The sequence below is a fragment of the Bemisia tabaci genome, chromosome 6 (genome assembly GCF_918797505.1).
Source record: "Bemisia tabaci chromosome 6, PGI_BMITA_v3".
In the NCBI taxonomy this organism is placed as follows: domain Eukaryota; kingdom Metazoa; phylum Arthropoda; class Insecta; order Hemiptera; family Aleyrodidae; genus Bemisia; species Bemisia tabaci.
The window spans coordinates 46,024,233-46,048,594 of record NC_092798.1 but is presented as its reverse complement, the minus strand read 5'-3'; the positions used below and the strand labels follow the sequence as shown (position 1 = coordinate 46,048,594).

The 24,362-nt window shown below is 39.7% G+C and overlaps 1 protein-coding gene across 4 annotated transcripts in view; it reads left to right on the top strand.

The window, feature by feature from the left end:
• Positions 1-24,362, top strand: part of LOC140224856 (uncharacterized) — a 514,095-nt gene that overhangs the window by 372,553 nt on the left and 117,180 nt on the right. Inside the window, exon 3 of one of the 4 annotated variants that reach the window (XM_072301690.1) lies at positions 13,114-14,011. The exons of 2 other annotated variants lie outside the window; for them this stretch is intronic. In XM_072301690.1, the coding sequence (XP_072157791.1) occupies positions 13,114-13,241 (128 nt within the window). In that variant the 3' untranslated portion in view covers positions 13,242-14,011. Of the gene's footprint in view, positions 1-13,113; positions 14,012-24,362 lie in introns of those variants that run through there. One more of the 4 variants, XM_072301695.1, reaches the window with a different exon arrangement.

Sequence of the window (24,362 nt, the reverse complement as noted above, 5' to 3'; positions counted from 1 at the left end):
CCATCTTGGTTTGAAACCATGGTCGAGTTTCAGCACCGAACACGTATGAGTGGCATGGGAGCTCACCATGTCACACAAAAATGACCGAGCAATTTCCGTTCAAAATGTTGCTGGATTTTGCATATTCTATCCGTTCCGTAGAGAAATTAGTGCAATATCTGCAATGCCGAGACCCTCGAGAAATGCTCCTATTTCTGCAATACAGCAGTATATCCTCAGCATGTTTGCGTGACGTTGATTTTGAATGGAGAATAAACCAATTTTCTAGCAGGAAATTTGCATGAACTGGTGGTAATTTGCCGGAGACAGCAGAAGATGATTCTCTCCAATGAAATATAAGAATGCAAAATAATGTTGTTCTGTTTGAATCGACGTCAATTTTTGTCCACTTACTGCTTTTTTCGTATATTGTATCGTTTTTTGAACAAATTTTGCTGTATTAGCTGGGTCAATGCTCACTTAAATTAGAGCAGTCAAATGCTGAAACATCTTCATTTTCGAGAACGAGATTGTCACCTCTCTATCCAGTCACGCAGCAGTATAGAATTACGAAAAGCGTTGAACAAATAGGAAGGTGCGATACATGGCGCTATCGTGTGACAAGCGCGTGAAATCGAATAAACCGCCACAAGTCACTATAGTTCAAAGCTCACCCTGCGGAGCGCAGCACAAGACAACCTCCACTCCCTTAGTTCATCGTTTCCCCGACAGAGCGCGCTCGGATATTCATCCCCGCGTGGCTTTTCACCACCCCAAGGAGGGCCGGCCGGCGAATAAATTGCAGCACTTTAGAAACACACTCCAAATAAATTGAAGCAATTTCTTATCCGGTCCGGTAAACCGCAGGTGAGCAATATATTACGAAGCCCTCTATCAAGCTGTTGGGTAGCTCACGTCGGTCGGACTATTTATTTTTTATTTATTCGGCCGAAGTCGCGCTATTTTTCAGCGTCTTCCGGGGCCATTGTCGCCCCGCGCAGCGATTTTTAAGCTCGAGAGATTCCGCCGAGGGGATGCGCGCCGACACGTGTCGAGGGTGTGCCACGTGTCTGCGGGGATCATCGATTTCAATCGACGTTTGATTAGACGCTTTTCATCTTACTCACTGGCAATTAGTTACTTTTAGCCTTGGAGTCAGTCGCGGGCTTAAGTTACAATGAATCGGCTCTTTAATTGTGTAGACCATAATGAGGTTTCATACTTGGATTACATTTTGCATTAAGGAACCACTATTTCTGGCCCATTTTAGAAACAACATCATGCCATTGGTTTCCCTATGCAGATATGTGCTTTTATGGGAGAGCGAGTGATAGTGGCTCCTTATTGCAAAATGTAATTCACTTGATGTTTGATTTATTCACATGAGCCACGAACATCTTTTTTTGTTAAATGTCGCGCAAAATGAGTGGAAGTTGCTCTGGGATTAAACTGTCATATCGTAGAGAAGTTTCGCCTTTTTTCCTTACGGTAACCGAAAAAACTAAAGATAACAAACATCTTGAGATTCTTGATGAGAAACTGCACAAAAAAAACAAGAAACCAACCCAAAAACGATGACACGCAATCCAGGTTTCTCATTGCATCTTCAGTTTCGGTCATACTTCACGCCCACTGCAGAGTGAAAATAGTTATATCTTCAGATCAGTGACTAACATCTCTAGATTTGTACTGACATACTGCAAAAAAAAAACACACGCACAAAACCAACGTACTAACTAACGGTTGACCAAAAGTCGTGCGTTCCTCATTTCGCCTTCAATTAAGAGTGATACTTCAAACCCACCGCAGAGTACGAATAGTGGTATCTTCAGATTGGAAACAAGCATCTCGAGATTCTTGACGAGAAATTGCACCAAAAGCACTTAACAACGGAAATACGGTTGATCCTAAGTCATGCGTTCCTTATTTTGTCTTCAATTAAGAGTGATCCTTCATGCCCATCACATAGTACAAATTGCGTTATCACTCGTTTGCATACTGTTTCCGAGTTTTGTGGGATGATTATCAGTGGGCCGATTATTGGAAGTTTAAAGTAACCCGATTTGCCATCGAAATGCGATGTATTGCGTGATTAAGATAGGTTTGTACGTCTACTCTTGCGACTCTAGCGACATAGTTTTAACAATCGGGCCTCAAGAAAAACAACAGCAAAAAAACAAATATCGGAATAATAGTTGACCCGAAGTTGTGCGTTTCTTATTTCGCCTTCAATTTTGGTGATACTTCACGCCTACCCTGGAGTACAAATATTGGTATCACTTGTTTGCGTGCTATTTTCGAGTTTTGCGGGACGATTATTGGAACTTTAAAGCAACCCGATTGGGGAATTGAATTATGGGGAATTTGAATTATTTTTCTTTGGATTGGAGAATTTTTACATTAAACTGCCAAATCTAATTTCTCGATCCAACTCGACAAAAAACTCCCCATTTTCTAATCGCATGAAATGATAGACAAACTCACAACTTTCACTCACTTACTCTTTATTTAAGGTTGCTCCGTCTTTAAGTGAAAGTTGTGAGTTCATTATCTTTAAAACGCGATTAGAAATTATTAATTCCACCGTTAGTTGAACTTAACATCTTAAAACCTCTCCGAAGAGAATCTTGTTCCTATAGGCTTAAGTTCCTTTTCCATTAGACAGTCATACGCTCGTTCAATGATGGGCAGAATGTTCATCTTACGCCGTATTTTAGTTCCGTTTTCACATATCCTTAATTACGAAGATAAAATCTCGCTTGTCACTTGATACTCGAGATCCCTCAATTTTCCATGCATTTTTTGATCGGTTATTTGAATCTCATTAGCTCGAGACATCAAAACTCATTCATATCTTCACGTCGGAACACAGGGCGAAACCAAACATTCGGGAGTGGCACTTCCCGGCAGCTTGGAGGGGTTGCACGGAGATGATGGAGGTCTCATGATCTTATCGACGGATCAACTTAACAAACGCACATTTTCCCGAATTGGAGGGAAAAAATGATAGGCCCTGCCCGAGCCCGGGACGGTAATACGACTTTAATATAACGTGATTAATAGATCTCGTCGACACCCAAAGCCCCCTCGGAGACTTGCACCAGACGAGGAGGATGGAACGGAGAGAAGAGGGTGATAAATGCACAACAGAAGTCGAGGCCTAAGTTGCCGGGTCATCGGAGAAACGAACGCCCTCGCGCTCGCCGACCTGAGGGCTGATTATTGGAATTGATAGACAAAGTGATAGGCATAGAAGACATAGGGCACATGGAGCGATCCCATGTAAGAATGGTCTCTGAATGTTCTCTAGTTAGTTAAACATATTTCTGCTGAAAATTTACCCGTGTGGCTTTCTCCAATGAACAATTGAATCAGTGAGAACGAAAACACACCAACTCGGAAAAATGAAAAGAATCAAGACACACACGAAACCGAACAGTAAATGAAGGAATTAGTCCAAGATAGAGATTTTTGGTGCCGAAATACAAGCACTTAAGGGCATTTTAAAGGTCCAAGTCGGAACATACGCACTAACTTCAATGACTTCAATAAAAATTGACCGTCTTTTATATGAAAATTGAGCAATTTCGAGTTACCGAGTTGGTGTGTTTTCGAACTCACTGATTCAATTACGAATAAAACTAAATTATTAAATAAACGAAATCGCAACCCCTGCGGGCTGATTATTAAAATTGATAGACAAAGCGATAGACGAAGAAGACATAGGGGGTATGGAGCGATCCTATTGGTTAAAATGGTTGGTACCTACAGACTCAGGAAGAAAATGATGGACTAACAATAGGGTCTCTCGCGGGTTGCCGTTAATTAGTCTATTGCCTCATTTGTCTATGGCAACCACCCGCTTCCAACAATATTATCGCTTCATTTTCAGTTTGTCCTTTTCGTCTGTTGCTTTGTCTATCAATTTTAACAATCAGTCCGCTGCGGGCTGATTCTTGAGATTGATAGACAAGGCTAAAGGTGAAGGTGACGAAAGGGATATGGAGGGGTCCTTTTGGTGGAAGCGGGTGGTTGCAATGGACAAAGAAGGTAAGTAACTGACTAACAAACAGCCACCCGTGAGAGGCCTTTTATAGTTTGTCCAGCATTTTCTCTCCGAGTCTATAGGAGCCAACCATTTCAACCAATAGGATAGCTCCATGCTCCCTATGTCTTTTTTGTCTATCGCTCTGTCTATCAATTTCACCAATCAGCCCGCAGGTCTAAAATTTATCAACAGAATGTGGGAATCGAGTTATATTTCTAGAATCGGCAACGCTGTGATGCTAGGAGTTGAGCGGCCTAAAATGATGATAATACGTCTGGTAACAATTTTCCCTCTTAGCGCCAGCCTCATCAACTGTCACCGGTTTTACCTTCATCGCTCTAATTTATTTACGTGATCATTTTTTAGGGGACTTTTATCGTCATCATTATCGCTTTAATCACCGACGATGAAGACCTGAAAGGGCCCGTGCATGGCTCCGGCTGTCACTTAAAAAAGGGTTCCGATTATCCACAGATTTTATCAGCTCACTGTGTGTGTGTGTGAACTTTGTGTGCGTTTGAATAGGAGAATGTTTATAAACAAATCTACAGAATTTCGAATACCAAGAACTATGACAGAAATCCAAATATTGCTCCATGACAATTTTTTTAATTGATACTGACCAGTTAGTAGCGAGTAAAAATTCAAAGAATTATTCTCAAAAATACAGTTTAATGTGTAATGTGGTTATTAGTATGGACTCAGTCGAGCTTCTCTCTCATAACCCATAATTTAAAATGAATTGATCAAGCACCAGTTTTCAAATATCAGCTTATTTAGATTTAACTGTGTGTTCCTAATTGAATCGATCTGAATTCTCTCAATGTGCTTTAAACAAAATCGAAATTTGTATAACAAATATTTTTTCTTCAATAGTGACTGTTCCTAATTGTATCATTAAGCATCTATCCAATGTTCCTCGCATCCTTGAAAAATTTTCAAAACTTTCGCTTATCATACTTTACGATATGTATAAAATCATATAAATAACGCGACTAACATAATGGCTGAGATGCGAAGCGCTATGAGGGGTTGGGTAGGAGGGCTGTCAGGGGGCGGAGCCTTCAGATCTCATCCAGAAACCTTACCAAGATATAGCGTAAAGTACAATGAAATCAAATACAGCTTATCATTCTGTCCATAAACATTGAAAAACTTAAAAAACTGCAAAGAAAAAAACACTCTTATTTTGGCCCATGCAGAAAAGTGATTTAACTCTGAGACACTTTTTACGTTGGATTAGGGGTACTAGCATATTGTCTTAATTGCCTTCGCTCTCTCTCTCTATCTTTAAAACTAAAATAGCTCGTTTTCGCGAAAATTACGGTCAAAAAGTGTTTATGTCCCGTTCCTGGCAGAAAGACAATGTCTAGAAGTCTCACGCAAGGAGTTACTGTCGTCAAAAGGGAGAACACCGTATGATCATTCAGCCGTTGCCAAATTTCCCGCAATAACATAGTTATTCTCAAGGGTGACTATGAATTTTTCCCCCTAAGATTTTTAAAAACGCTCAACTATGTTGCGAATAAAATTATTTGAAGAATTGCAGAGAATAAATTCACAAGTTTCTTAGGAAATTTGCGTCGATTCAAAGGGAATTTGGCAACGTCTGATGGCTTATACGTCGTTTTTCCATAACTCGATAGTGTAGGCATCCAAGTTGCGAGCGTCTCGGCGAGTTGCGTTTAGCGGCTAATTTATAGTTCTCGAGGTGGCGTAAGTCGTTTCTCAGTTCTCAATGGGAACCGCACACGGTCGGCTAATCCAAGATTTAATTATTGCCCAAGGAGTTTCCGCGATTCGGGCATCGTTGCCAGTTTCACGGAAATAATCGATGATTTTCGTATTAAAACAATAGGAATTATGTGCGACCTGGCAACCGGAACAGAGTGCTTATCTCCAGTGGCTAATTCAACGAGGTCCACGCGCTGTTGTTCCCCGCCTCCAGGTGACGGCCAACTTTTCGCGGGAAATTGCCGAGAAACGCTAAGGAAGAACGTCGTTTGAGCATTCAAATTTTGCCAAATTTCCTGCGATTGAAGTAGAATATTTAGGTTTGAGGAAAGTTACCAACGTGCCTCTTGGAAGTTTCAAATAAAATCCAGAGAGAGTATATTTTGAACTACATTTTGCAATTAGGAACTAAGATTTGTGGTTCAATTTGAACTGAAAGATAATTTTTGTTAGTGAATGTTTAATTTGTCATTCGATTAATCGATCTTATTTTATTATTTTTAATAACCCGAAAAATACACTGGAAAAAAAACACATTGGATCTAGAGTCTAGACTCTTGAAAACATTGACAAGAAAAAATACTCTTGATTCAATCGGATTTTTGCTGGAACCAAAACGAAACACGCTCAAATTAAGAGGGTTGGTTCTTGATGTAAGCTAAATTCTGATTAAATCAAGAGTACTTTTTCTTGTCGATATTTTTAAGAGTCTGGACTCTAGATCCAATGTGTGTTTTTTTTTTCCAGTGTACATTGCGATACCATATTAATTAAGTGAATTTTCCGTGACGATTGTGTTAATAGTGCTGAGGAAAGACTCGTAGTCCGCAATGTACATACAGTAAAACCAAAATAAGAATCAAAATGCGTGTGAAGGCAAGTCTATTTATTAATTGACTCTAAAGTTATTAAGTCAAGTGGTCCACGTAAAAACTTTAGGTAGAAAGTACATACTAAAAAAAAACTCCAGCCGTGGAAGCCATCCTTACGGGTTATATAGACATACCGTCCGCGTTCCAGGCTCAAAGTCTGAAAGTTACAGGCGTAGCACCCGGAGGAATCGAAGCTACGGCTCCAGCACCCGGAACTTTCGGCCTCTGAGCCCGGAACGGACGGAAAGTCCATACAGCCCATAACTTTTTTTCTCAGTGTACTCAAGTTCGCCAGAAAATGCACGTTTATCAGAAGCAATTCGGCAAATGTTAGACGTTCATAGGGTCTTTGTCTTTAGCGCGGCAGAGTTTCGGGTTTCTTTGATTCGAGCTAAAGTTCCCCCACAAGGAACTTTGATAATCGCCAGGTTGAGTGAAAATTGCTGCTCCGACTTTATGATTCGAGGGCCGTGCTATTGTGGCGGTGGGGAGACAACCAGGCTTGCAACTTGCGAAGTTGGTAACTTGATGATGGCAAACGGATTCGGCAATTTGCGACGACGGCGGCAGTCCCCGCGAATAATTTCGTCATACTGCCGTACTGTTTTTGGAGTCAGGCAATTGCATTGTCTTGGTGGTTAACTCGAAACGGTTCCACACTACTCTGCCGTGATAGCGAAGAGAGAGAGAAGTGCAAAAATGAAGTTTCGAGAAAATGGGCTCGGATAAGCGTCTGACCGGGAAATTTTATCGAAAGAAGCCTCCGTTCTTTATCAAATTGCCACTAATCATCCGAAAGACTCTTCGAATTCGTTGATTAAAAATCGACCGATTTTATTTTAATTACACAAAAAGGATATTTTTTATTTTCATGTTAGGCTAGTGTTATGGGCAAGACAGCCGTAAGTGCTATCTTCTGCATGCTTTCGTGGTTGCGTTTCAGACACAGAACATAAACACATTCTCAGGTTGGAAATTGGCTGAGGTGAGTGACATTTTCAAGAAAGCATACTGTTTCTATTCGCTCTCGAAGGAATATAATGTCACTTACGGCTGTTTTGCCTAAAACTACGTCATTTTTTGCGGATGCTCGATCAAAATGTCCAAAAATCCAAAAAGACCAAATATCATTAATGTCTAACAGAAAGATAAGCCCAAAGGTAGGCGAATATCCAAATCGCTGGAAAAAGTAATTATCAGCCTTTCCATTTGAATCTTGTATTATGCTAATAAGCGCCGTACGATAAATTACAGTATGGACTCGTTAATATCCAAATAATGAGGGTAGAAATAAGAATGGTCCATAAGACGCCACAGTATAATCGAGCTATAACGTGAAAGGAAATAATTTCCGGGCAGAATATCTTTCCCGCACAAAGTACATTTTTGGTACATCTTCCGATTATCGTTGCCGCACAAAATCATTTTCATACAAATCAGACCTCAAACATCTGACGACATCAATAATGTTTCCAATCTTTGTTCACTCATTTTTCTTAAATATGCCTCATATTTTTCTCGACGTTGCCACATACTACAGAAAATTATTTGCGCAAAAATGATTTTGTGCGGCAACGATATTCGGAAAAATTACCACAAATGTACTTTGTGCGGAAAAGATAGTCAGCCAATTTTCGAAAGTTTTTCATTTTGTTTTTCCTAAAGATGGCAGCATTTCTGTACATATTGACATTATTGGCCTCAAAAATTGCAAATCAAACTATTTATTCTAAAATCTTATTTTACTTATTCCTATTTATTCGCAGTTCTTTTCGTTTGCGGATAATGATTCTTAGCCAGTTGTTCAAGCGGCCGCCGCAATAAAATTACTCCGTCCATTCCATTCCATTCCCGAAGGAACCATCCAGCGGGGTCGTTAAAAATGAGGAGATGAAATATCGTCGGCAAAAACAGTCGGACGATTAGTACAGAACGACGCAGGGTTGCCAAAATGTCCTCATTTCGCCGAGAACGACCTCCAAAATCCCACGAGATTCCGCAGCGTCGTACGAGCACGTAGACGGGTCCTCGTGTCGCGCGGGTTGCATTGTCGCCAGGCGCCGCGTCTCCACCCCGAGGTCGGTCGGTGGTCAGTCTTGCTTTTTTGTTCCTGACCCGGAACATCGACCCTTGCCGCTGACGTCGGCCCTGATTTATGCGGTTTTCGCTGAGATAAAACATTTTTATATTTCTGCGCTACGTGACCGTCATAAAAATCGCGCAACTCTGTCTGCGGCGGTTAATTCAATATTTAGTTTTCCTTCCTCTCGCGCCTGGGACAACAGAACGATGACCCAAGTGCTTCGTGCTTTTCGCCACGAGAGTGCGCTGTTACCAGGTTGAGGCTCCAGGAATGGAATACAAAATACTCGCAGGTCAAATCCGAATCAGGCGTTTTGTCAGATGCCTATAGGCAAATAGGCAATTGGACTGAATTTTTCAATAAGGAACTACTATTGTCAGCTCATTTTAGAAACACCATATGCGCCACTACCCCCCCCCCCCCCCTTTGCAGACATGAGTTTTCATGAATTAGTAGTAGTAGTTCAGTTTTGCAATATGTAGTCCGTATAGAGACTTACTAAGTTTTGTCCATGTCCTGAGGAAGAGTAGGTCGGAATTTTTCAGTTTTTCGAGGAATTCGAGAGTTTAAAATTTATCAGGTAATTTTTTCCCGTCAAACTTTCTAATCCTATCTGTAGAAAATGCAAAATTAGACAATTAAACAATTAACAACTAGGCAAACGGCATTTTGGACAATACTTCAAAATGATTCGATATTTCCAAGTCGATTTTTACCTATATTGATGAATAATTGATTTGTCTAAAATCAGGAAAAATATCATTTTTTCAATCCAAAATAGCATTCAATCCTTAAGTAACGGGATTCTCTATTTCGCGCACAAATTATTCCGTGTTTTCAATTTCAAGTCTATATCAATTATTACAGAGGGTCCAATCGAAATTTAATGAAATGTATATCCTTTTTTTAAATTTAAAAACTACATCTTCTCGCAATTCAGAATTGTGACCAAACCGGCATCCTGGGTAAAAATAAAAGTCCTGCTCAGCAATGCAAGCGTCAGTACGAAGGTGCATTTTTTACCGGTTTCTTTTTTCACTCTTATTTTTCTTCTGATTCAAGCTTTGCACATTACCCTGCCTCACCGTGGTTTCCGCGCATTACGCCACACCACATTATCATTTCCCTACCTCATATTTTCTCAGGGTGTATCTTGTGTCCTACCAATTATCATACACCTTCAACACCAACACTTTTAGTGTTCGCTCGTTCCTGTTTGTTCCGTCCTTGCACCAATTGTTTCACATCCCATTACTTTTTGTGGTCCAGCCCTGGAGGTTTGTATTCAGATTAAATATTCTGAAGAAGGCGCAATATTAATATCTCTAAAATTTATAGGACTTGGAACCTTTCATTCCTCCTTTGAGAGGAATATTCAAAAAAATTCTCAGAAAAGTAATATGTTATTAGAGAGAAAAGGCAGTGTCTGAACAAAATGTTCCTTATAATAACAGAATTCGGTCCGATCCACAACAAAAGTCCGACAAACTAAAGTCCAAAGTAAAAACATTCAAAGTGGACGTCACTGAAAAAAAAAGAATCACAATCTCAACTATACTTCTAGCTGATTTTGGCGCCAGTTATAAGAGTAGTTACACCTGACAGAGGCATAGTTGATCCTACTACACTTTCGGCTTACTCTACCATACCTTTAACTGGTGCAACTACTCTTATAATTGGCGCCAAAATCAGTCAGGAGTATAGTTGGGACTGTGATACTTTTTTTCCGTCTATGAACTGAAGTTCATTTCCAATATTCATCCTAAGAGGAGTACAACTAAAATACTATTTTTATCCATTCTAAGCTTAGATGATTTCTTTCGTTCCTATCCGTTGAACTCTGTAAAAATGAAGTTATTAATGACTTAACTCCGTTCAATTACTATGCCTCGTCGATATAATTTAAAGGCTGAATTCAAGCGCAGCAAATTGCAAACCTTTTCGACAGTGTTCAACTTTTTCATTTCATCATCACAGATCAAGAGGGTATTTCTTTTAAATTCGCCTAACTATCATCGATGGAGCCATCCTTTTATCATTCCCGCAAAAAAAGAAAAAAAAAACGATAAGTATAATAAATAATGCGACACAAAAGCGAAGTCAACACCCAACTAAAACGCGTGGTCCCATTATCATTAAAATGAGCCGAGGTCGTGGAGGGGTAGCTCGCAGCTGACGCGCGATTTGAGTCATCGTTGACACCGGTGTTGAACAACGACAAACAGCGCCAAACACGCAATCTTAATAATTTAATTAGGTCCGAGTCAATATTGCAAATGGCCCTCCGGAGGGTCGTTCGGCTCCCGACAGCTTATTTTTCTATTAATTGAGTCATATCCCTCGGATTGCAACGAGTGGGATTTTAAGACACGCGATCCGGCCGTGTTACCCTGTAAACGGCCACATAACTCGTTAAGCTTTCAACTGATGCGCTGTTGTCAGTTGGAGGAAGTTGCGTTATATTCGAGTAAAGAGATGATGCTACAGCAGCAGATGTGTCAAAATATGAAGGCTTAAAATCATTTTTTCTAATTTGCAGAGACTGCAAAAAACTGAAACTTTTTTTGGCACGAATAACGCACCGTAAAAACATTTCTTGGGATATTATTTTGACTTAAATCGTCGTTTCTTGTCGACGAAATTTGGTTTTTCAGTGAAAAAAGCGTCGTTTCACTATCGTTGAATTTAATTAAAAAGCGTTATTGCAAAACAACGTTTCTTCAACTCAAAAAAAAGGGGAAAAACCTGACTTTAAGTTGTGAAAAACCAAATTTCGTCGACAAGGAACGACTCTATAAGTCAAAATAATTCCTCAACAAAAATTTTCTCAGCCAACTTCTTCAGCTAAAGCTTAAATTACATCTCAGAACCTGAGTGACCACTGACCAGGACCGAACATTTTGAAAGTCAAAGTCTATATTATTCTAAGGATCATTTCGAAAGATAAAACGACTTTTGCCCTGTTGATCCACAAATATCACAAATATCAAATTTTCACAAATATCAATACCATTTGAATGTATGCACTTTTGATTCTAACTCTTCGATGATTGAACTTTGGAAACTTCTTAAAGAATACATTTATTGTGAAAGTAAACCCCCATGGAAGCTTTGAGCGTGGGAGCCGCCTCGAGGGAACCCTCTAAAGGAACATTGAATATCTGCAATATTTTCGCGGCTGAATATGACATTCTTACAGAGTACCTTTTTAAGGCTTTTGAATCTCTGCACAGTTTTCAAATCTGAATACAGCACCATCTCAGATTAATTGAAAAAAGCGACCAATCTTTAAAGGATTAGTCATTCAAAGTGGCAACAGTCGCATTTTTTACATGAACGCGTGTAGGTGCATGATACGTATACTGCCGATCGAACACAATGATCAATCCCTCTAAAATAAAGCAAGAAATTATGTCGAAAAAGTCTTCTGAAAAGTACGATCATGATGCATTAACTTCCTGAATATAAAATCGAAATAATAAGACTTTAATTTTAAATTGGACAATTATGCACCTGAGCTGTAAAACCATATCACCTGTTATAAACCTCGCGGCACGCACTGTGTATGGTCAACGATCCATGAAGAAACAGTTGACTCAATGTGTGAATCATTTAGCCAACCTTGCAGACAACCGTATTGTCACACCCTGATTGAGGGGATTTCAAATTGGTTTGAACCATGATACCATTTCTTGGTAAATAATTACTGTGCAATGAAGTTTACTAAAACTAGGTATATGTAAAATATGAATTAAAAGAAATAAAGATTCGTGAATATCTTTATAATTACCCATGTAAATTCAAAAGTTGTCCAGAGTTGTGGATGACTTATATGGATAGAATGACGCACAAAACCTTGAATGTTGATTTTTTATTTAGACTTTTTTCTCTTGACTATGTCATATTCTGCTGTATCTTTTCAAAAGACTTTGAATTTTCTCTTCTTTTAACTCCAGTCAAAGCGCATTCGTGAGGCTAAAATAGACCTTAAAAAAACAAAAAAAACAGCATGCTGGGTTTTACACAATATGCCCGTGGATTTTGTATTAATCACCAGTCGGACCGACTATCCGTCGTCTCCTGGATGAAAGAACGTAACTCCATTTTATGGTTGTCAAATTGACTCAAATAATTGATTTTTTTACAAAAGTGTACATGCGCAGTTTTTATCCAAAAATTGTATGATTATTGAATGAAATCTGTGAAATAATCAGTGGCACTTTCAGTTAGAAATTCCCAAGATTCTCTGGGTTAGTAAGCAATTTGCGAGGGGAAATTTGGCAACATTGAAATGGAGTTCCGTTCTTTCGTGAAGGAAACGACGCATTGAGTAAAAATCAAAATGCTTACCTCAATCATGATCTCTAACTCTTTTGGTGCTATTTTCTCTGTTTCAGGTAATTGCCACAATCCTGATTGTATTCAAAATGATCTCGAGAGTGTCACTTCAAGTAGTCAGCCATGTGAAAATAAGGTAAACAAAAATCGAGGAATGATTCTCTATGTGCTTCTATTATTAATTTAATTTTAAATTCATTTCGACTAGGGCTCCTCCCCCTCTCCCTTGGACGGTTACAAGCCATGAAAAATGAACCCGTTAGAACATGGCAGAAAGCACATCTTCATTCATCTTGAGATTTTTTTCTTTCTTTCTTTCTTTCTTTTTTTCATGTTATAACCCAGAAACCTCAAAGTTTCGCGATTTTTTCTCGCAAATTTGCAACTCCGCTTGGATTGTTTAACTAAGATCTTTTAATCAGCTATTAAATTAATTCGTATCGTATCCTCTTCCGCGCATTTGAATCTCAGTCTTTGTACATTTTTATAATTCGATTAAACTACACTCATCATTTTCATCCCCTCGAAGACACGCTACTCTCCCTTCATTTTCTCATCAAATGAAGGATGGAAGGATAAAAAAACCCAAGGTCCTGAAAAGCCTTGAGCCCTAGGGTCCCTTGATTAGTACATTACCGATGGATCGCGATTTTTTCGACGTTCCTTGTTTACCACCACCCTTTCGAATCACTGCGTATTTTTTCGTAACCTGAACCAAGGTCAACAGAATGCAGAGAGAACACAACAATCCCTCTAAATTAAAACCCCACCTGGCGGGGAGAAAATTTAATCTCGGAAAAAATATATTTTCACTTTCTCCCTCTCGTCTCATCTGGCGCCTCATTCACCGCCCCCGCGTTTTAAGATCATCTCCGACTGAAAAGAAAATGAATTTCGTTTGTGCGTTTGGCAGTGAAGAGGGAAAAGTAAAGAGAAAGAAGCGATCGCGTCACAGGGATGAAATGGGGGAGGGTAGGGGGGTTATAAGGGGGTTCGGCTTGAGAGGAAGGGAGGGAGATTCAACAACCAGAACCAGGAGGTACGTCGATGATGTTTTCTTAAGGAAAAACTCCGTATCCGTATGTACTCAAGAAAGGTGCCTGATACATTTTTAGTATTACCGGGAAAAACTTTGATTTCGAGGAATTTTGCTTTGAGCCTCCAAGAATTTTTTTTCGCGAGTCGTTTGAGTGAACAGTCATTTCATAGAAACAAAAATTGAGTAGAATAAGTGTCACGGAAACAAAACAAAAAAAAATAACAGAAAACGAGGAAAACTCATTTTCGGAATTGCTCCATTCACACCAAGGAATAGACTTGTTGCGTCATAAAAAAGCGGTTAATGTTGCCTTGTAAAATTTTAGACGTGATACCATAAATTAACTTCTCACGCATGGAAAAAATTGAATGTAGTTCAACATTTATAAAGTTAAAGAAATGTGCTACAAGTACAAATGCTGATTTTACAATAAAAAATAAATGGATTAACTACTTCCACGGTTAAATAAACAAATTCAGTGTTGAGTCAACAAATTTTTTTAATGTAAAATTGACATTTGATCCTTGTCGCACCTTGTTTTAACAGTATTAATGCTGAATCAACACGCAATTTTTTTCCGTGTGTGATAATAAATTCTGTTTGTGTCCGTCAGACACATTTCATTATAAGACAAGTGAAATTCTATCGTCACACCTAAGAGTTTACCTGTAGTATTGCCTCACTTTCCTAGTGCAACAAATATTATTTTTAGACCAAAGAGAAATCTCAAAGGGAAGTTCTTCCTGTAACATGATCGAAAGTAAATGAGAAAGAAAGCATACCTTTGGTTTGACAACGAATGATTCCTCCCATTAAAAATGTGAGCTCCAATAAAGCTATGAGAACACTTCCCCATGTCACCATCATTAAAAATAATGTTGTGAATCATTGTAATTGATCGTCCTGTTGACTCAAGAAGTATTTTACTCATACTAATCAATAGCTGGAAGCTGTTCTTTTGCGATGATTGACTTCTCCTGAGAATTGTTTTCAACCCCCCTCCCCCTACCAAATAATCGGATGATATATGACAACGTCCAAATGCGCATACGGCTTTTTTCCGTAGCATGACAGCATAGGGGTGAAATGGGTTCATTGCGATAGGGGGATGGAAACTGAAAATCTTGAGCTAGGATACACGTCAATGAGGAGAGGCTACGGAAGCAAGGATAGAGGCGGCCTGCAATTTTCTCTCCGTTCAATCGATCGATTTTTTCCCGAAAACAAGTGGACAGTTAATAATTCTAGCACGTAGCAACAATGAACTTCACTAATGACTGGAAAATTGCAGTTTTTACCCCACCGACGCGACGGCCCCCTCCCCCTCCGGCCGACCTACGTAGCCGTGCCGTTGTCTTGGAGTCTGAGACGCATACATTTCGACTATTTATTGCTGTCTCTCCCTCTCCCTCCTGGCAATACTTGTTCTTATTCTGCTGTTGTATGAGCTTTTTCTGAAAGCTTAACGGTCTATTAAGTCCGTTTATTTTCCTATCGAGTCCCCTTTCCAAAAAAAGGAGGAAAAAGGAAACAGATTTAAGATGCCTGTTGTGGCGTTAAAACATAAATCAGTTGTCTTTCCACGCCCTGCTGGGTTTTTTTGCAATTTTAGAGCAGCTAAATTATCCAAATTCTGAGTGTCGTATTTATAATGTAATGCTGGAAGAGTAATATTCATTCGTGTTCCGCTATCAGCTCTTTACCCCAGGGAGATTTTACATAGTTACCATTAAAATTAAAAGCGGTTTAGGGAGGTTTTTAAAATAGCGCACTATAATGAAGATTTAAGCGGCCGAGGGTTCTGAGGCAAGCGGCAAGCGGGATCTGAACGGAGCGCCTTCATATCATCTTGATACTTCAAGCTTTGCCACCAAGGTAGTTTAGCTGCCTATCCGACCTAAACACAAATGAACTGCATTTTGCAGTTTGGAACTACAATGCCTGAATCAGTTAAAAAACGACCTATGTACCATTATCGTATATATACACATGAGTGTTTTTACTGATGGGCTAAAAATTGTAGTTCCTAATTGCAAAATGCAAACAAAGATACTAATTTCACTAGATACAACTACGAGTGTTACAGCTGCTACCGCACATTTGAAGAGGGGTTTTTTTATCTGTTTGCATCAAATTATTTAGTATTTAAGGATTTGATGTGAGAAAGTGAAGGACCGTAGTACCCTGCTAATCAAGATGATCACCAGACGTGACTCTGTTTGTGACTTGTGCCGTGCAATTTGATGACGATTGCTAATTTTGCCTGCGAAATTTACATTGAGAGTCTGGACCCTCAAGAGGTCGCTGAAATACCCCATATTGCAAGGTGATACACGACAAGATGGAAACGCCAGTTTGCAGAACGCGCACAGAGGGTTTCCTTGCATGTCTGCACACAGACTGTCACTAAGTAGACAGAACAGGTTCCATAAGGGATGTAATCTTGTACATTAGGCGGAAATTAAAACAGTTAGCCACATCGCTGCTTCCTGGTTGCCGGCTCGGCGGATATTTACCGAATTAATTTGAAACCTATTTGTAAACAGATTGCAAATTAAGTCGTTTAATTAGACGAGGACCCAGCAACGAGGATAGGTGAGAATGCAACAAACGAAACAAGCTGATTGAGGCTGGTAGTTTTGAAAGATTTGAGAATATTTTTACTGCATTTTGTTAGCCAATATAGATTGACTACTTTAATGTACCAGGGTCTCCGCATGATTTTGTCGATCACGATCGGAATTTGGAGCGCCTTCAGATTACCTCGATACTTCACTTTTTACTTCCAAGTTAGTTTAGTTGCCTATCCGACCAAAACTCAACGCACGATTGCACTAGATAAAAACGAATTTGTCTCAGCTGTTTCTACACTTTCAAGGAGAAACGGACTACATTTTGCGATTAGAAACTATAATTTCTGACTGATTCGTTTAAACACTAATGCGTCTACGAAAATTAATGGTAGATACGTTGTTTCTTGACAGATGCAGAATTTGTAGTTTCTACTTGCAAAATATAGTCCAAATGAGCATGTTTTCTGGATTTGAACAAAATTTTGTGGGGGAAAAAGTTATATAAAATCAATAACAAACCAGAGATGGGTCTTACCTCAAATACTGTTCCCTTACCATAAAATGAATCGTCACTGAAAAAGAAAGAATCACAATCTCAACTATACTTCCATCTGATTTTCGTGCCACTCATAAGAGTACTTGCACTAGGTAGAAGTGTAAAGGCACCATCCAGCAATTATAGTTAATCCAACCACTTTTTCAGCTGACTTATAACCGATTAACCATACCTCTGGCTTGTGCAACTACCCTGATACCTGACTCCAAAATCGGCCAGGAGTGGAGTACCTATATAGGGAGAGTATGGACATGTCGAAAATTTCGAGGTTAGGTGATGGAGTAGCTCTTAGACCCAAGGGTAAGCAATCTATGAATTCAACTTATCCAGAATGATTTATAATCACAATTGTTGGGAACTGTCGTTGGGAAAGCACGTATTTGACTTGGTATTTGCACAAAATTACTCATTTTTGCGGAAGAATGCTTACTTATGAATTTTCTTGTCCATTTTCGTTCGAAATTTGAGTCTAAAGATTGACAGTGACATTTTTCGTTTTCAAAGGTTACCTACCCTGTTGGCCCTTAGAGCTACATATTTCGAGTTGTCCGTACTCTCCCTACATAGGTACTCTAGCCAGCGGAGTGATTGTTGAAATTGATAGACAAAGCGATCGACAAAGAAGACATAAAGAGTACGGAGCGATCCTATTGGTTGAAATGGGTGATTCTTATAGACTAAGGGAAAAAATAATGACTAAGTATCGGGTCTCTCATGGGCTGCTGTTAGTTAGTCTATTATCTACTTCCTTTGTCCATTGCAACCTCCTGCTTCCACCAATAGGATCCCTCCATATCCTTTTTGTCTTCTTTGTCTTTAGCTTCGTCTATCAATTTCAACAATCAGCCCGCAGGAGTATAGGTGGGATTCTGATACTTTTTTCCATGATTGGAATTTTTCGAGTTAGGTTACCTCCGAGCTGAGAAATCGAACCTACCATCGGCACGGTTTGACAACCACCACGCACACCTACACACATCCCGAAGGAGGGAGGAATATTCGCATGCAACAGACTGCTCCGATTCCGCCGGATTGAGACCCTGCCGCGTCGTCGCGGGAATTCGCGGAAACCACTTTTCCAGGGAGAGGGGGGAGGGGGCGGGGAGGCGATCCGAAACTACGACGACGGCTGAATTATGCATAGCATCCGGAAGTTAAGAAGAGGGCCGGGGGCCGATCTCGAGGCTCATCTCGCGATGTAAACGGTTATGGTTAATTAATAATTCATAGCTACTTTCTTGGGAGTACCCGCGCCCGGGGGGAGGGGGGGAGGGATGAGCGACCGGGCCCGGAAAACCGATTTCACACTCGAAATCGCCCGCCGCATTAATCCGTCGTCTTTTGAGGCAACTCCTACCCCCCCCCCCTCTTCAACCGGTCGGGGAGTCACTTTGGGGAGCTTGGATTTTGCGTTGGGATTCGACGTCGTGAAAGTTTTGTGGACACTATTGGGGTGGAAATCTTCGAATCTTGCGAAAATTTGAGATGTTCTGATGTCCTGTCGTATGTGTGAAATATGCATTGCACTAAAAAAAAAAAAAAAAAAAAAACAGAAAATTACACAAATATTCATTTTTTGGCCAAAATATCGGTTTCTGTCGTGTCATGTAAGAAATGCCACGAATCAGCGATGAAAAAATCGCGTCGGCTAATTACAAGTCCATTCTGCAGTTGTAATTTTTCCGTGTGTTGATACTGTCACCACTACGTTGCTATATCTCTACCACCACGTTGGTGAAACTACCTATCAATTAAAAGATACCTATTTTAATAGTTTTGGTCATCTGAATTATGAATTCATTAGAATACCACTAATTCTGTGATGTGAATCATGTTTTTTTGATCAGAACAAATTGAAGATCCATAAGAGAGCAGAATAAAATCCTGCTTTACCCTCCCCTCTCAAAACGAAAGCTCAGCGCTTACGTAACATTTTGGTAACTTTTTGTGTTTGTAAGAGCTGCGGTTCTTATTGCTCTCTGTTAACTGATGGAATATCTTTCTTTAAAAATAGTGTAGTGAAATTTAACATTTTGATCCGTAATTTTCGCTGAGGAAGAAAGAGCATGCCGTTTCCCAGAAAAAGGGTCCTTTTTTTTAATGGACAAACTTTAAGAAACTTAAGCCTCCTGCCTCGTCTTTAGTAAGAGTCTCGCGTGGAAACGGAATGGTAGAGAATGCATTAATACATTCCCACTTTCTTTTTCTTTTGAAATACAGCAAGAATATTTAAAATTTAAGATATTTTCCCTAGCTCCGCACACTCCGGAACAACTGGGGAACGAAAACTTCTTCGTAGAGCTTTTCTAACCGTTCTCAGAAAAAGATACGTATAACGACTTATTTTTGCTCTCCCAAACGTACCCGCGGGACTTACGAGCAGTTTTTACAACTCGCGCTACAAATTGAGTTACGAAATTTACGTTAAACAACATTTAGCTCGGAAGGGAAGCTGATGCAAGGGCGGCAGGGGGTGAGGAGGGGGGTAGGTTCTTACTCTAACGACGACAAATCGGTGCAGCGCGTGATACTACGGCATGGCGCGACGCGCGCTTTGCCGTGTCTTTACGACGACTTGAGTATCCGATGATGCCTAATTTAACACACATTTCCAATTTAATTAGCCGATTGCTCGCCATCAGTTATACAAAAATATGTGAATTTAGTAAAAACATAGTTTATAACCAAGGAGAAATGATATGTCTTAATGTTTAAGAATACGAAAAATCAGAAATAAAACATCCAATTCACAAATACGCTGCAATTAATAATTAATTGAAAATGTACCAAGATCTTATTGAAAAAATAATTCAATTAGATATTACAAAAATTTGACGCATGCGTGCTAAAAAAAACCAAATGCAAGTGGAATAAATCAAAATAAATTAAATACATAAGATTTGTTGGTTTCATACTTGATGTTACTTTTTTTACTTTTTTTGGTTTTATATTCACTTTTCTGAGGTCCGATCCGTTTGTTTGGATAGTAAGGCTCAAAATTGCCATCGCGTAATCACCTTACACAGAAACAAAGGATCGGACCTCAAACAGAAATGAGCACAAAACCAAATTAGGGCAGCCATCAAAGTGAAAAGAACCCTCAAATGTATTCATTTTGTTACTTTTGTTTTGTTTTTAGTTTCTTTTAGCTTATGAGAACGTGCAATTAATTACTAAGCAAATGACAGTTCTCAACAATGTATTCAACGTAATTTTTCCAATTGAAATAATCCTTATAAACTAAATATTACATTTTACTTGGGTTATATTTAAAAATTAAAAATTATCAGCTCTGTTGAGACATAATTTTTTTTTTCTAAGTTGTATTTTTGGTGCTTAACTTCTAAAAACTTTAATTATTTATAATCATGATTCAATAATCAATTACGTATAGATCAGAGTATACTGTTAACTCTTAAATCGAAGAATAACTATCCAAAATATCTTTTGTGACATTCAAAACTCATAATTCGACATGAGGTCTTATTGCACAGTTTGTCAACAGAGGGCGCCAACACTGCGACTTGCAGACAGCATCCCCAAATTCATCGCGGCACGGCACAATATACTGTAATGATGCTCGACTCCCCCTATTCCTTTTCTCCGCGCCCTTTTTTCTTGCAATTTTTCTAATCCCCAGCCTTCCGACTTCGTTTTCATCCGGAGATAAAATATCACGGAAACCCTGCACTAATCGCTTTTGGCTTTCCGCAGTTCCTAAAGTTACTTTCGAGGATCAACTTGAATGTTTATTACATAAACTCAACTTCGGATGATACAAAGGGTCTTGTAGCATGAATAGAATTTGAGAGAACAAATGACATTTTCAGGCGATTTTTTATTATCAATTCAGGAACTTGAATAAAAAGAGTCTGCATTTAAATTGCTAGTGTGGATTTCGACATGATGCACTGTGAAACAAGATATATCGACGACTCGAAGACACAAATCCTCAAATGTATATGTATAACTATCAATGCACAGAGGATGATTTTTGGCCAAGCTAGAAAATTTAAGGCTAAATTGCCACCTCGGCCACCTTTATATCCCTTTCGCACCACTCTGTTCGAATTTGATCACATTTTGCAATGAGGAACCACTATTTCTGGTTTATTTTAGAAACAACATGTATGCAATTGGTTTCCGTGTGTAGAAGGGTGCTTTTGCAGAAGAGCCAGAGAAAGTGGTTCCTTTTTGCCAAATGTAATTCAACTGGACTCATTTATCCAAAATAAATCGATCTACTTAGGGGACTCGAGAAAGGACATATACTTGTTCACATGATCTGTTTCTTAAATATTTGAATAGATAACTGTTGTTGTTTAAAGATGTTTTCTAGCTTACTTAGAAAATAGATCACTATCAGACAAGGTCTGAATTAGAGGAAAACGTCACAAGTCTTCTCTTCAAAATCGTACATATAGAAAACAATGTGTACGTCTGGAAGTTTTGAAATCAACTCCTGATAATTTTAATAGAACACATTTATATCGTGCTGATAGGGAGTTGATTTCCATACCTTTCGTTGTGTGATTTGTTTATTTCATAAAATTTTGAAGAGAAACGCATAGCGTCGTGCTTTTAATTCATACCTTGTCCTGAGTCCCATTGCAGGCGAAATATTGATGCATATCATCTCCATACACAATACACATTCCATGTCATTCTGTGTGGTCTAACTTCTTACGCCAGTCAAAAACGTCACGGTGGTATGTACTTAGAGCACATAAATTGGCGCCAGTGATGCAATTACACCGACACAACCACAGTCCGGCAGCTTCTTTCACAATGACCAGAAATTTTCCACGACAACGCGTCCAAAAGCATCTACCAGAAAGTTGTTCGCAGCCAGCGCTGATGCAGTGCGGCCTTTAAAAGACAATAGTCATTTGAGAGCTGTAAAAGGCTCGTAAAAGCGTCATCACATTCATATCCAACGAGGGTTAAATCAATTCCACTCGGAATGACTCCCCCATCATAAGAGTATCATTTCCAGGGCCGGCAGCGGGCACCCCTCGCGACTGATAAATCGCCGGAGAGGAGACGCCGAGAGGCAGGCACGGCTGGGCGGGACTTGGGAGGGCGCTAATTGAAACGAAAGTTGGTCCCACTGGTGGAGGACTGGAAAGGAAGGATATAAATGTCACAAGCTGTGACGAGTGTCCCGCGGCTCCAGCGAGAGGTCAAAGGGGAACCCGCTGCCGCGCTGCACGTGTATCAGGGTCTACTCGCGCCGCTGGAGTGCGAGTGTGTTCGAGTAGCTTGTTTTGAAAAGTTCCCTACTCCAAAAAAGTTCAGAAAATGGAGAAAATTTGGGAATTTCGGAATTTTTGGTGAATGTTAAATGCTTCTGGCGCATGTTGTGATATCCTAAGAGAGCTCCATAGCTGAAAGCATGAACATTTTCTGTCTTTTAAAGTAGGGATGAAATGAACTACATTTTTCAATAGAGAGCTATTATTTCTGGTGTTTCTACAAAATCACCTATCTGCACAAGGGAACTATTTACAAGTGCGTTGTCTCTAAAGTGAGCCAGAAATTGTAGTTTCCTGTAGCAAAATGTAGTCCGAATGTCTGCATTTGGACACAAACCAGATTAGAACACGTGCATTTTGCTCTGAATTTAAGAGCTGCACCAGTGCTCATTTTGAGCACAACTGCGCACTTCAAGCGCAATTGTGCTTAAGGGCTTATTTTGAGCAAAATTCAACACATGAAGCACAATCAGTAGTGCTTGAAGTGTGCAGTTGTGCTCAAAATGAGCACCGTCGCAGCTTGAACTCAAAATGAGAATAGAATGGAATTGTGCTCATCTGTTGAGCCTTCTAAGACTGACATTTAATCCCTACTCTTTCACAATGAAATTTTAATATGAACGATTTTAACTCTGGAAGTTGAGCTATTTTTCCAACAAACCCAATATAATCATTTGATCATCAAATTTTTGTTGAATTAAAGACTTTCAAAATCGCTAGAAATCTCACCCCGTTTCAAACGAAAAAATATCGCGCCATGAGATTTTTAAAGTTACGGGGAAAAATTGGTTACCGTGTATCCTTTTACCTGTGTTTGTTCATTTCTCTCTGTGCGTAATTGCAGCAAGAGTGTATGTACCTCAACCTTTTATGAGCTTGAGTGTCTTTTCTTTCCTTTTTTCCTTTCTTTCTCTCTGGAGATTTCGTATATGGCATCAGTTTCAGAAAACTAAGGGTCGTCGCCTTATATGACGTCATACACCTCAGACCTTTTGAGAGACGTTCTTTCCATAACGTCAGCTTTAAGCCTCCATGCAGTCAAGAAAGCCATTCTCAGCTTTTCGAAGCCCGGAGACGCGTGTCTCGCTAAAACTAACTTTAAAGACACGTAATCTCAAAATCAATCTCTAAATCTTGCGATAGTCCCATGTCAGAGTAAACACACAATCTGGCAAGCATGCATAGCGACAACCCGCAGAGCGCTTAGGCTTGGACGGTCCTCGTGAAGGGGTCTTCAATGACTCATCGGAATCATCTTCGTCACCCCTTAGGACTTATTAGCCGGATAAGGAGCACCAAATCGCTCATACAGCAGAGTGCAGCCTTCCGTATCGGCAAGCGTGCCATTGCAGTCGCCTCGAATCCATTCTCATTGAAAGCCCACATATCCTCTTTTGGAAGATCCCTGGAACGCATAAGGATAACAGTGGTATAGGACTCATCTGAAATTGAGTTTATTCCATTTTAACGGTTTGGAGTCTTTTATCCGACCGTAAGAGTGCGTTTCCTCCGGATCTTTTCCGGCTCTTGACATTAAGTCCGCAATCTCCGAATTCCAAAAATTCCGGAGGGGGAGAGGGGATGAGCGTGGAAAGGCCAGATTTGATTGAGTCGCTCGCGACCAGCCCTTTACTGCTGCGTGGAGGGAGGGGATGGTTTATGAAGAGCTTGGATTAAACACGCATGCAAGAGATTGATTTTCAATTTGATCGTATGAGAGATTTCGTCGAAGGTCTAGAAGAGGGTTTTCTTAGAGTTTATGGTTTTTTTTAGCCAATGGTTGGGAGGCACTAACCGTTTGAGGATTGGTGTTTTCTTGCAGTAAAGCTAATACTAGATGTTACAATATACGTACATTATTTTTTTTAAAAATAAGCGAAGTTCC